At 43.9% G+C, this 14,877-nt stretch overlaps 1 protein-coding gene across 2 annotated transcripts in view; it reads left to right on the top strand.

Moving 5' to 3' along the window:
- Nucleotides 1-14,877, top strand: part of LOC144770967 (uncharacterized) — a 274,522-nt gene that overhangs the window by 212,072 nt on the left and 47,573 nt on the right. For both annotated transcript variants that reach the window (XM_078655830.1, XM_078655831.1), the window contains one exon: nt 9,358-9,456. In XM_078655830.1, coding sequence (XP_078511956.1) covers nt 9,358-9,456 — 99 coding nt within the window. The remainder of the gene's footprint in view (nt 1-9,357; nt 9,457-14,877) is intronic.

Below are 14,877 nucleotides of genomic sequence, written 5' to 3'. Positions count from 1 at the left end.
TTGATCCAGGCCGACCTGGCACGAGGGCTGGAGTGCCCCAGAACCGGTTTGGCCGGATTATGCAAGGGGCAGCCTTGTGCGCCCCAGGCAGTGTCTGGTTTCTTTCAGACCTCCCTGCTACAATCCACTATCTCCTGTCTGGAGGGCGGTGACACCCTCCTGTGACAGGAAACCCTTTGTCCAGGACCCATTTGGCCGAGTTTCGGTCAGCTGCAGGGGTCCAGACATTTGTCTGTGGCAGAGGCATCCATTTTGTGGATCTAAGGTCTTTGGAGAAATTAACCGCATTAAAGTAAAGGAACATGTCTTACTCCTCTAGAGGGGTGGAATGCTATCCCCGTCGCCAGAACTGGCGAGGGGATGGTATTCCAAATCGTATGACACCTTACACGACATGTTTTGATAAAGCCAAACCAGAGTTGCTATATAACCGCGAGGATTATAAGGCACTTAAGAGTATATGGTATGGCATTATCCTGAAACAGCTTAGGGAGTTGTTCCCGACAGCTGCAGACAGGCTCAGCTCATGCCAGAGCTCCATCTCACATTAAACCACGCACTCTGCCTCCAGGATTGATGAGGCCTTCCATAGGAGTGGCTCTCAGGTGTATATGTGTCCAGATATAGGGTTAGATATAGGTATACTATATCTAAGTAAGGGGTGATTACACCACCTTACCCCAGCTGAGTGATCAGCCAGTTGTGTCAATTTAAGAACCAGCCAGGGGTGGCAAAAGATATGCTGCAGCCCCTGGTAGGCCTTGGTGGCCCCTATGCCCTGGGCACCTATAGTGCATTATACAGGGGCTGACAAGGAGTCCATTTCCAATTGTGGTATGTACCTAGGGTACATGGAATCCATTTTACAGAGAGAGCAGATGGCCTGGGGCCCTGATTAGCAGGGAACCAGGTCAACTAAGTCAAAAAACCAGCTAAACACAGGCAAAAAATCTGGGGTAACCATAGTCAGGTAGCCACCTTCCTACAATAAGGCTGTAGCTTTCTCCTCTCAATACTGCTAATTTAAATATGTTTTTTTTTAAATGATTGTAAAGGAACACTCCTGGCAATTCTTTTTGGGTCTAAACCTCATCCATAAAATCTAAACAAAAATATAATCTGAGCCAGTAGTGGAAAATGCTAACCGTCCTAATCATCTATAGCCAAATCTAATAATGTAACTTCTCTAATCTTAGATGAATTACTTATGATACAAAGCAACACGTAAATCTTAAAGGAGGAAACTAAGTGCCTGATTTAGAGCTTGGCAAACCCCAAATTCCTAGTTTTCCAATGAGATAGCAAATATGAAATTAGAATTGAGGCATTTGGGGCCAGATTTACGACCTGCCAAATAGCGACTCGCAAATTGCGTTACTTTTGCGACTCGCAATTTGCGACTCGCTATTTGCCATGTACAACAGTGTCTTGGACACTGGTTGCGATTCCCAATGGGGTCGCAAAATGCGAGGCTCATGAATACTAATGAGCCTCTCGCATTTTGCGACCTCATTTGGAATGGCTGGCCCTCCCAGGGATGGTGGCCAGCTGGGCTCAGCAGACCACCATGTCCAGGACTGCTTTTAAATGAAGCAGTTTATTTTAAAATTCAGCTCGTTTTCCTTAAAGGGAAATAGGATGTATTTAAAAAAAATAAAATGAAACGTTTTTGTTTGATTTTTTTAAGGAAAGGCAGTAATCCCTTGGACCACTGCCTGGCCTTAAAAAATTATTTTGCACGCATTTGCAAATGCATTGCCACCTTCTTGAAGTAGGTGGTAATTTGCGGGTGTTGTGGTCGCAAAACATTAGTACATGGCTATGGAGTCGCTATTTGGATGGGAACGCCCCTTCCAAATAATGAGTTGCAAAACAGTACTTTGCGCAGTCCCAATTTATCTGGGTCTCTCAAAATGCTTTTTGTACACGGGCCCATGGTTTTTAGCGTGCACAACGGGTCTAAGACCCATGTGCGCACACTTAAAACCGTCGTACATCGGGCCCTTGGAATGCAAATGGAGAAGATCTCATGATCCACAATTGGAACTTCCCTTCAAAATCAAAGCTGAGGAATATTGTAATGAGATTAAGCATGCAAAGGGGTACTGTTTGTCAACTGGTCAGGGTAGTTCTGCCAATTTAAGCAAATAACTATATAAACTGATGAAGGAACAAAAAAATTCAGAATGTATTACATTAAAATCTATTTCTGAGCCTTTTTGTGATTTCCTGTCTTCTTTTTGTGAAAAATTAGCAAAAATGAGGTATGATATAGCTGCCATAACTAAACCTAACCGTACTTATTAAAATACTTTCATTTCCACCCCGCAGTTTTTTAAAAAGTTTTAATACTTGCTTGCTCTAGAGCCAATAGAGATCTTCGCATGGCTCTTGCGATGGAACCAAGGGATCTGACACTTGTAAAATCATTATAAGCTTATCACAAAATAACGGAAAGACGTTGTTTTAAAAGAGAGATGGGATATCCTTACGTGTGCCGCCAAACTTAACAACGGGAATGGCTTTTGGCTGGCAGTCAAGGATATCAGATCTGCGGGCCTCACATTAACATCTATAAGCTGTACAATTTCTAGCGAAGCATGGGTATCCCACTTCTCTACGATCTACCAAGCCATTACCATTACTGCCAAAACCTGGAATAGCCTGCCACTGTCCCTGCATATGGCTGAATCTGAAACCATTTTCCGACGTGTCTTGAAGACCTGGCTTTTTTCCAACCCTTAGCCCTTTATTGGTACCTGCAACTGCTGCCTGTCTTAGCGCTTGGCTTTTGTAGTCTGGTCTGCCCTGTTCCCATGATGCACTGGGCCAGGGACAGACTAATTTGCATACAGCCAGGTTCTGAAACTGGGATGGTGCAATGAGCTAAAAAACGGTGTTGGATCTAGCCCTGATCTCTTGACTGGGTGAGAGTACTCTGCTTAATTCAGAGACTCTGTCCATCACCACCCCTTGTTGTAAATAATGTTGTCCACCCTAAGCGTGGAAGGGTATACTCAGATGTGAGTCCCTTGCTCATTGCACCATCAGGATTCAAGCAAGCCGGGCCGAAGACGGCTGGAATGCCAGAAACCGGTCCCCGGAAGCTTGTTTCCTTCCCAGTGTAAGAATTGGCTTTTGTAGTCTGGTCTGCCCTGTTCCCATGATGCACTGGGCCAGGGACAGACTAATTTGCATACAGCCAGGTTCTGAAACTGGGATGGTGCAATGAGCTAAAAAACGGTGTTGGATCTAGCCCTGATCTCTTGACTGGGTGAGAGTACTCTGCTTAATTCAGAGACTCTGTCCATCACCACCCCTTGTTGTAAATAATTTTGTCCACCCTAAGCGTGGAAGGGTATACTCAGATGTGAGTCCCTTGCTCATTGCACCATCAGGATTCAAGCAAGCCGGGCCGAAGACGGCTGGAATGCCAGAAACCGGTCCCCGGAAGCTTGTTTCCTTCCCAGTGTAAGAATTGGCTTTTGTAGTCTGGTCTGCCCTGTTCCCATGATGCACTGGGCCAGGGACAGACTAATTTGCATACAGCCAGGTTCTAAAACTGGGATGGTGCAATGAGCTAAAAAAACGGTGTTGGATCTAGCCCTGATCTCTTGACTGGGTGAGAGTATTCTGCTTAATTCAGAGACTCTGTCCATCACCACCCCTTGTTGTAAATAATTTTGTCCACCCTAAGCGTGGAAGGGTATACTCAGATGTGAGTCCCTTGCTCATTGCACCATCAGGATTCAAGCAAGCCGGGCCGAAGACGGCTGGAATGCCAGAAACCGGTCCCCGGAAGCTTGTTTCCTTCCCAGTGTAAGAATTGGCTTTTGTAGTCTGGTCTGCCCTGTTCCCATGATGCACTGGGCCAGGGACAGACTAATTTGCATACAGCCAGGTTCTGAAACTGGGATGGTGCAATGAGCTAAAAAACGGTGTTGGATCTAGCCCTGATCTCTTGACTGGGTGAGAGTACTCTGCTTAATTCAGAGACTCTGTCCATCACCACCCCTTGTTGTAAATAATTTTGTCCACCCTAAGCGTGGAAGGGTATACTCAGATGTGAGTCCCATGCTCATTGCACCATCAGGATTCAAGCAAGCCGGGCCGAAGACGGCTGGAATGCCAGAAACCGGTCCCCGGAAGCTTGTTTCCTTCCCAGTGTAAGAATTGGCTTTTGTAGTCTGGTCTGCCCTGTTCCCATGATGCACTGGGCCAGGGACAGACTAATTTGCATACAGCCAGGTTCTGAAACTGGGATGGTGCAATGAGCTAAAAAACGGTGTTGGATCTAGCCCTGATCTCTTGACTGGGTGAGAGTACTCTGCTTAATTCAGAGACTCTGTCCATCACCACCCCTTGGTGTAAATAATTTTGTCCACCCTAAGCGTGGAAGGGTATACTCAGATGTGAGTCCCTTGCTCATTGCACCATCAGGATTCAAGCAAGCCGGGCCGAAGACGGCTGGAATGCCAGAAACCGGTCCCCGGAAGCTTGTTTCCTTCCCAGTGTAAGAATTGGCTTTTGTAGTCTGGTCTGCCCTGTTCCCATGATGCACTGGGCCAGGGACAGACTAATGTGCATACAGCCAGGTTCTGAAACTGGGATGGTGCATTGAGCTAAAAAACGGTGTTGGATCTAGCCCTGATCTCTTGACTGGGTGAGAGTACTCTGCTTAATTCAGAGACTCTGTCCATCACCACCCCTTGTTGTAAATAATTTTGTCCACCCTAAGCGTGGAAGGGTATACTCAGATGTGAGTCCCTTGCTCATTGCACCATCAGGATTCAAGCAAGCCGGGCCGAAGACGGCTGGAATGCCAGAAACCGGTCCCCGGAAGCTTGTTTCCTTCCCAGTGTAAGAATTGGCTTTTGTAGTCTGGTCTGCCCTGTTCCCATAATGCACTGGGCCAGGGACAGACTAATTTGCATACAGCCAGGTTCTGAACCTGGGATGGTGCAATGAGCTAAAAAACGGTGTTGGATCTAGCCCTGATCTCTTGACTGGGTGAGAGTACTCTGCTTAATTCAGAGACTCTGTCCATCACCACCCCTTGTTGTAAATAATTTTGTCCACCCTAAGCGTGGAAGGGTATACTCAGATGTGAGTCCCTTGCTCATTGCACCATCAGGATTCAAGCAAGCCGGGCCGAAGACGGCTGGAATGCCAGAAACCGGTCCCCGGAAGCTTGTTTCCTTCCCAGTGTAAGAATTGGCTTTTGTAGTCTGGTCTGCCCTGTTCCCATGATGCACTGGGCCAGGGACAGACTAATGTGCATACAGCCAGGTTCTGAAACTGGGATGGTGCAATGAGCTAAAAAACGGTGTTGGATCTAGCCCTGATCTCTTGACTGGGTGAGAGTACTCTGCTTAATTCAGAGACTCTGTCCATCACCACCCCTTGTTGTAAATAATTTTGTCCACCCTAAGCGTGGAAGGGTATACTCAGACGTGAGTCCCTTGCTCATTGCACCATCAGGATTCAAGCAAGCCGGGCCGAAGACGGCTGGAATGCCAGAAACCGGTCCCCGGAAGCTTGTTTCCTTCCCAGTGTAAGAATTGGCTTTTGTAGTCTGGTCTGCCCTGTTCCCATGATGCACTGGGCCAGGGACAGACTAATGTGCATACAGCCAGGTTCTAAAACTGGGATGGTGCAATGAGCTAAAAAACGGTGTTGGATCTAGCCCTGATCTCTTTACTGGGTGAGAGTACTCTGCTTAATTCAGAGACTCTGTCCATCACCACCCCTTGTTGTAAATATGTCTTAAGGCTGGGACACCCCCGTTGGGGGTAGCTGAGTGCTTTATAAGTTTCAAAATAATAATAATAAATAAGGAAATCATTGGTTTCCGAAGGCGTCAAATTTACTAATCCCACTGCAGTCTAAACAACACTAGGAAAGTGTTGGCCTTTGGAGGGATTACATTTACTATTCCCACTTCAAACAGCGCAACCGTAGGGAATGTGTTGGATTTTAAAAGGCTAACATATACTATTCCCACTTCAATCTATGCAGCAGTAGAGAAAAGCATTGAACTTCAAAGGGGTAAAATATATTATTCCCACTCCAGTCTGTGCACGAGGAGGGAACGTTTTGGACTTTGGAGGACTATTTCCACTTGGAACAGTAGGGAAAGTGTTGGACTTTAGAGGGGTAAAATGTACTATTCCCACCAATGGTGTTGTGAATCCCCCTTCTTCTCCACCAACGTGAGCGGGGGTGGTGGAGGATATGCGAGTATTACCAAGCCCCAGAACATTGGGCGAGCAACTAATTGTAGCTTATCAGTGTGCAAAACTGCACCACCTCTGTGTGCTTGTTGCAGCGACTGACCTTCATGGGTGTTGTAGTTTAAAAGCCTATTTCCCTTGCCGATGGCCTGCCTATATACAACTACAACCCCCAGAAGGCCTCCACCAGCTGTTTCAGCTCCTCCGAGATACAGTGACAGGGAGTTGTAGTCCTTCCTCCAGGCCCAGTTCTTAGCTTCCATGGCTGGTAAGGTGTCTGTTTTCTCTTTGGACAAACGTTGTGTTTAGGAGAGCATGCCCTTAACTCCTTTTCTCTCCCCAATCTTCTTTAATAAGATGCTTCTGTTGGAGCGTTTCATCTGTGTTGGAGGGCTGCTAAACTTGCTTTTTCTACATGTTGGTCAAATCTATATTCCATGTTAAAGGTATTTTGCCCTAAATAAAAAGGAAGTGCTTAAAATAAAATCCGAAAACTGCTTGCCCTATCAAACTTTGAAGACTGCAGAAAATTATCTTTTTTTAAACCAGAATGTGTTTCGCTCAAAGTCGAAAGCATTGTACAGCATTTCTAGCTGCCAAATCTAATTTTTAAATCACGTTATTTTTTATATTAATCTTGTCCTTTATGAAATAAAAACACATAAGGTGCCTGGAGAATGAAGATGCACCTCTTTTTGGTTGTGGTGACGTTTTTGTCTAACTGATAGCTTTATTAAATGTTTTAATGAATGACCCCATTTGTAATGTTAGGGACACACATGATTTATTGTGTTTGTCGTGCTGCGTCAACTGTCCAGGATCGAGAAAGGAGTTGTCACAGGAGGTGAAACAGGAAGAGATAAAGAGAAGAAGGAGAGGAGTGAGAGGGAAGAACAAAGACACCAAAAGAAGCCTGATTGAGAGAAAGAGGCAGATAGAGAAGAGAAAAGAGAAAGAGACAAATTAAATATGGAGAAGAATGAGAAATACAGAGACCGGCATGGAGAGAGCAGGGTGATTGGAGAGGGGACAGTTGGACAATGAGTTGAGGGCACAAGAGAGGAGGGGAATGTAGGAAGAGAAAATGGAAGGAAGGAGATAAAAAGAAAAACAAGCAGAAAGGCAAAAACAGGAACAAGTCAATGGGAGCGGAGAGGCAAGAGGAGAAGGGAGCCACAGGAAGTGGTAGAAGAGAGCAAATTGGAGATTAGAGAGAAGAGAGACAGAAGATGGGAGAGAAACAAGGAAAGATAGAGGGGGATGACGATTATCTGTAGGGCCAAGTGGGGGGTACTTATCTTTTCTGGCCACTCCCCTGATTCGCACTCCAATCTATGCAACAGTGGGGAAAGAGTTGCACTTGAGAGGGGTTAACTTTACTATTCCCACACCAGTGAGTGCAACAGTTGGGAAAGTGTTGGGTTTCGGAGCAATTTACTATTCCCACTCCAAACAACACAGTAGGGAAAATGTTGTCCTGCAAAGAGGTGAATTTTACTATTCCTACTGCAGTCTAAACAAGAGTTCACTGCTAACACGTTTCATATATAAGTAACACCATGAATGCAGAAAAAAATAAACATTCAATATATAAATTATGAATTAACATGGAATATATATATATATATATATATATATATATATATATATATATATATATATATATATATATATATAATAAAACTGGATTAGTCAATTTACGTAATTGGTATTCGATAACATAATCATCAATTAATAAATATGTATTATTCAATTAGTGATTAACTTCCCACTCTATACCCCTACAAACCAAGTAGTCTGCAGCTAAAATAGAACAAAAAAATAAGTATACCATCATTTACATATGTAAAGTCAATCAAATATTTAAATTAAGCAAAAATTATTAGGATGTAGGTCTAATACTAGTACTTAATTGTTAATTATTACAAATTAACTTCCCAGCCTACACCCCCAGCAGCCCGCAAGTAAAATATAAATAAAACAAATAAATATTCCATAATTTACATATTTAAAATTAAATAAAATAATGAATGTACAAATAATAAATAATTAATTATTGCTTAATTTACTTTCCATCCTAAACCCCTACAAACCCAACAGCCAGCCATTACCATATAATGAAAATAGACCAGTATTACATTATTTACATAATAAATATCAATCATAAAATTAAATAAATTGTATTAACTTCCTACCGTATCCCCTAAAAACCTAACAAACCGCTACAACACTATAAATTACTATTAGACATTGAATACAAGATTCTAAATCACTTTATATTATAAAGTATTGAACACTAAATTAATTTCTCAAATAAAACACATACAAATATTTAAAATAGGATGTTTTTAGCCACTATATTATTGAAAACGATATTACTTTCCTCAAAACCAATATTCTTGTCAATGATATTTGTGCAACACAATATGCACTTACCACAATATTTAATTTCCGATATTTCTGATTACCAATATTTTTTGTAAGATATTTTGTCCAAACACCAACATAGCCATTCACATAGCTTCAGTTTTAGGCAGGTTTATTCCTCGGCACATCCTTAGTCGCGTCTAGTGCCATGGCACCTTCTTGTTGGCAAATGAGCTCCCTATAAAGGCTCTAAAGATAGAAATGAGGGGGTCTTTCATGACACTCCTTGGGTTCACCAGGAATAGCCAGTATGTAAAAAGACGTAACACGCTACGAACATCTACTGCCATGAACCATTAATATCATCATGGGATGGTTACGGGGATTGCGGACTACTACATTCAAAAGCGTCTCGCACTTAGCTTGTGAGTGACACACAATAATCCTGTAGAGCACAGGTTTGGAAACTTGTGACAATGGTCTCCTGCCCCTGCAATGGGTTTCTGCTCCAAAAACTTACTGGTATTGCCAAAATGATGAAACGAGGAGCAGGTTGTCATGGGGACACTGCACCACATGCCTCTTGCACTTGTGCCAAGAAGATTAAAAAGAAGCAGAGTAAAAATAATGGAATGAACGATTGTGCACCCTAATCATTTTTGCTCAATTTACTGAAAAACAACACTGTAGTGTTTATACAGTTCTTGGATGGTGTTTTGCAGATATTTCATTGGATTGTTTTCTGATTGTTTTCCAGGTGACCCAGTATTAACATCTGTACTTTCGCTTCCACAAAGTTTCGCAGACAATTCCGCTTTTTTCCGACTGGACGTGGAGGATAATGGAGGAAATACAAGTGAGTAACGTTTATCAATTGGCGGCTGAGAATTGAAAGAGGAATATGTTTGTTCCGGTTGCCTCAAGGGAAGTGTGCAAAAGGACATTTGTTGGATCTTGGGAGTTCGTTTGAGTCAAATAAAAAGATCTTTGACGAGGGGTCAGGAAAACAGAATGCGTACTCGACGCACTCCTCTGCCTACGATGGATCCACTGCCTTGACGGTTGCACTGTGGCAGTGAGATCTGTTTCAGGAAGGCAGGCTTCTCAAAATGTAGCAGGCATTCCTCTGCCATGGGCGCCGCATGTCCGCCGACCTAACAGGGTGACCCCGGGGTCAAATAAAGTGAAACTGGCACCCACATTTCGACATATTTCAACACATCCAGCTTTGGGCCTAACAATGCGGATTCTGAAAAAGTTGTGATACTTGTCTCTGGTTTAGAGCATGTAAGAAAATGACTCTTTTCAACACAATCACTCCCATGTTTTTGAACTGATGCTGCTGTGTTTTTTTTACTATGTGCACTGGGACTCTGTGCTAAGCAAATACCCCAGCGCATGTGCTCCGACCCCTAAAAGCATATTGAATTTTGCTAGACTCCTAATTGATGTATTAAACTTACCTATAAGTCCCTAGTGTATGTTACCAGTTGCACCCAGAGCCTGTAAGTTAAATATCAGTAGTAGATGAAGCACATATTGTGCCACCACTAACGTGTCAATGCAAAGCATGACTGAGACCTGCCAGCAGCAACATGGCTCTGCAGGCTTATTCTGCTAATTCGAGCTGTCAAACACCCCCTTTTGACATGCTTACATTTTCCTTTTAAATTTGAATAAGCCAACCCTAAGTTAGCCGTAATTGCTCATAAGGCAGAGTGCATGATATTTAAGAGCAGGACATGTAAATGTTTAATGTCCTTACAAGGGGCGTATCCCACATGGCACCCATGTAGCAGCACCTCCTTGTAGCTCTGCCATACGTTTGCCAGGCCGGGGTGGATGTAGCGCTCCCCTCAGCCCCTCATAGATGGATTCCAGGCATGGAAAGGGCTCTTAAACATTTTGAGCGAGATTGCCGGCGACTGGAGTAAGCCTGCGAAAGCTGGATTCTAAATTGAGTGTTCGGCCGCGCGGCTAAGATGGCGCCGGCCGTACGGCCTCAGACCTAACGGCCTGCCGACCTAGCCAAAGCAGCTCTCCTCCCTCTCTACTGGGCCAGACAAGCGTGATCCTCTGCATCTTTAAGGTCTCTTCCCGGAGGCCCCCCCGGCACGTCCTGAGAACGCACTCGCCCTGACGACCCGACATTGGTGCTGGTCAGCGGCGGCATCAGCAGCTAGGCGCGGCCTGTTTCAGGCGGCCGCACACTGCCTTGAAGGGCTGGACCGTAAGACAGCTAGGAGCAGACTGGTGTGGATCCCTACAGCAGTGCCCTGCAGTTCGCTCTCCCCTCTTAGGAGCGACCACCGTTTGAGCCTGCTGGCGGCTTCATTTGGGCCTGTGGACTGAGATACGTGCCTGGTCTATTGCTGCCTAGCACTCCTTCCTGCGCTACAGGCCGCTGGCGACATGCATGAACTGGAGCAGGGCTCCCCTATCTTCTGCTGTGTTCCCCCCAGTACTACAGCTTACCCCGTTTCTTGCTCCACAGGAGATGGGGCCTCCTATCCTTACACTGTGGCCCTGATGCTTGGATGAGACCGTAAGGGGTCTGACTTTATAACCCCATATATTGGAGACTCTGCCTTAGAGCTGGGAGTTAAGACAGAAATGCAGGAATCCAAGGTATAAACAGGATTTATTATCATAAATGATAACAACACCAAAGACATCCAGTAACCACGAAGTCCAGCCTTCAACTGCTCTGGAACAGCACGGCACGAACCTAAGAATTTAATATTAGACAGTTGTTCAAAAATAGGAACAAATTTGTGTGGGACTCGGAGTGTGAGAAGGAATTTATTGATGTGAAAGCTGCCATTGGAAAGGCGGCTGCTCTCAATAGTTTTGATCCTAAACTCTCTTGTGTTATTACTACAGATGCCAGTGCAAAAGGTTTAGGCGCGGTTTTAACTAAAAAAGTTGGAAAAAATAGTGAAGTAGTAATTGCTTAAACATCAAGAGCTTTATCTCCTACTGAAATGAAATATTCTACCATAGAGAGGGAGACTCTGGCTGTTGTATGGGCTTTGGAACATTTTAGAGTTTTTGTATGGGGGAAGGAGTGTGAAATTAGATCTGACCACAAACCTTTAATACGCTTACTCACTACTGATGGCATGATAGAGCTTCTGCTAGAATTGCGCGTCTGTCCATGAGATTGCAGGATTTTGTTTACAAAATTGTATATGTTCCTGGACGAGATAATGTTACTGCGGATTTTTTGTCTAGGTTGCCTCTTCCCCTCAAGGAATGTGTTCAAGATTCATGGTGTGAATTCAATATTGCCCTTATTCATGATGAAGGTTCTTTACCTATCAAACTGGATTATTGGAAAATGGAATTTTGTAAAGACAAGGTGTTACACAGTGTAAAGAAATTTACGGTTGAGGGTTGGCCCAGCAAAAAGAATCTTCTTCCTGATTTGAAAGGATTTTGGGAAGTAATAAGCGAATTATCTTTCTCGGATGACATTATTTGGAGAGGTGAGAAAGTTGTTCCTCCTGTGAGGAATATTATTGTAGAGCATGGTCATGAGTCTCACAATGGTATTTATAGAACCAAGCAGTCGGTTAAGAGATTATTCTGGTGGCCTGGTTTGGACATTTTTGTTGAACGGATTGTCAGGAATTGTGTTCATTGTGCGAATTCTGACAAGTCATTGAAACTTTGAAACCTAATTTGAAAGGTCATGTTGTTCCTGATGGTCCCTGGGATTCTATTGCGATGGACATTATGGGTCCTATTGGTCCAATGAATAAGTATATTATTGCTGCCATTTATTTATTTTCATAATGGCCTGTTATTAAAATTGTGAGGAAAGCTGATACAGACAGTGTATTGTTATTTCTTGATGAAATTTGTTGTGAGGAGGGCTTACCCATTCGTGTGATTACTGACAATGGTGTACAGTTCTTGTCCAACAAGGCTAAAGATTACTTTTTGAAAACTGGTGTCAATCATTGTACCACTTCCTTATACAATCCAAGTGGTAATGGAATAATAGAGAGTTTTGAAAGGAGCTATATAAATGTTTGGTGTTGATGATGAAAAATGGGAAATTCAAGTGATGGAGAGTGTTTGGAAATATAGGGTCACTCCTAATGACATGACTGATTGTGCTCCTTTCGAAATCATGAGGGGTAGGTTACCAAGATCTAAGATTAATCCATCTTGGTTAATTTCATTTTACAGATGTCAAGTGGATCTTAGTAAAGTTAAGAAGAGAATGGAGAAATCCCATTTGGTTAACAAACACAATTTTGATTTAAGGAGTAATCCTAGGCCAAATCCTATTCTTCTAATAAAAGTGAAAAAGCCATGGAGGGTATCGAAAGGTGAAAGTCAGTATATGGGACCTTTTGTAGTGAAGGAGGTATTGAAGAATGCAGTAAAGCTTGCTAATGGGAAAGTTTGGAATTTAAGTAAAATTGTAATACTCAAAGGGAATAAGGATTTATATAAAGATACTGCTGTCAAGAAGAAGAATGATTTTATGGAAGTTGTTCTGGATAATTCTGTAGTGGTTGACAATAATGACAATAATCTTAACAACAATACTGAAGTAGTTTACAACAATCTTAACAACAATGATATTAGTGTCAACAGTAAAGATTTAGCAGATGTGCCTTCTTGTAAAGATACTGTTCAAGAGAATGTGTGCTCATCTGACACTAAACGTTTACGAAAGAAACCTATATGGTTATCAGATTTTATAACTTCTATTCGAGATAAGTTGTAATCCCATCCTCGTCGCCAACTTTGTTAAGATAGAAATGCAGGAAACCAAGGTATAAACAGGATTTATTATCATAAATGATAACAATACCAAAGACAACCAATAACCACGAAGTCCAGCCTTCAACTGCTCTGGAACAGCACGGCACAAACCTAAGACTCTAGAACATCAATAGAGTCAAAGCTAGGTTCGTGCCCTAAAGGCATATTAACATAGCAACAATCATCATAACACTGGGGTACCTTCCGCGGGGCTCCCCTCGTTCCCCGCCTGTGGGGGAGGACTACATTTGATCAGGGAGCCCTGTTTCATTGCCACTGTCATCCCTCTTTTCCACCCGCCAAAAAGTGCATGGATTTTCAGTGTATCACCTCTACACCACTACAACTGACTACATCTAGCTCTGTAACCAAGCCTCTTGCAGCGGTACTGCCGGGACCCCTGGCTGGGTCGTTCTACACCTGAGGTCTACACCGCTGTTGCTGCAACGCCCTGTCAGACCCTCCGCCGCCAGCCCTGGATCCCTACTCTCTGTTTTATTGGCAGGGAGGTAAATGATTAAGCAAACTGACTGTCTTCAGGGGCCTGGGGGCTGTGGTGCTGTCTTTGGGTAACACTCCTTTCACTGGACTCCAAACCCACGCACATCACTGCCGTTACCTCTCAACTGAACCCTAAGAAGGATTCAAAGTTGCCAAACAACCACGGAATAAAACAAATCAGACTGGAGAGGCGCCCCTGCCATTCCTCCAGTGACAGTGGGAGTTGCTGGTGGGTCCTTCTCCCCGGGGATGCCCCGGTGATGAAGATTTTCTTGAAACATCTGTTTGGTATCCTTGGTGAAGACATCGCGTCAAGCAGGACATAGCAGTCAACGTAAATGTGCTCTGGCGGGACCTTGGTGAACTTGGGCAGAGAGTAGACTCCTTTGAGCAGACTGCCAACTCCTGCTCAGGGGAGCTAGATGGCTATCATCTGGAAAACATCTGGAGCAGAGAGACGAAAATATGGAGCTTCAATACCAACTGGAAGTTCTTGTAAACAGATCCAGGTGCTGTAATATTCGCATAAAAGGGGTTCCCCTGCAGGCAGCCCCTGGCAAGATAGAGGACTATGTTGTTCACCTGTTTTGACAGGTTGCCCCGTAGCTGGTTGACCAAGATTTTGTCCTTGATCGTACCCCCAGAGCCAGATGCCCATCGTGCTCTCCGGGGCAACCACAAGATATGCTCACCTGTTTCCACTACTGCAAGCAAAAGGAAATCATCATGGCCGTGGTGCATGAGAGAAACGCCATAGACTTTGAAGGCTTGGAAGTCTGGCTTTATCAAGCGCTCTCCCCGATAACTCTGCAGGACCCTGAGGCCTCTGACTGACCACCTTTGTGAAAAAGGAATCAGATATAAATGGGGCCATCCCTGCTGGATTCAATTTGAATAGAAAAACAAAACAAAGACTATCCCCACAATTGAAGAGGCATGATCTCTACTGGATATGAACGCCCTCCTAGTAGAGCCCTCTGCGTGGTCTCCCTCT

The sequence above is a fragment of the Lissotriton helveticus genome, chromosome 7, assembly GCF_964261635.1.
Source record: "Lissotriton helveticus chromosome 7, aLisHel1.1, whole genome shotgun sequence".
Lineage (NCBI taxonomy): Eukaryota > Metazoa > Chordata > Amphibia > Caudata > Salamandridae > Lissotriton > Lissotriton helveticus.
This window is presented reverse-complemented; position numbering and strand designations above follow the sequence as displayed.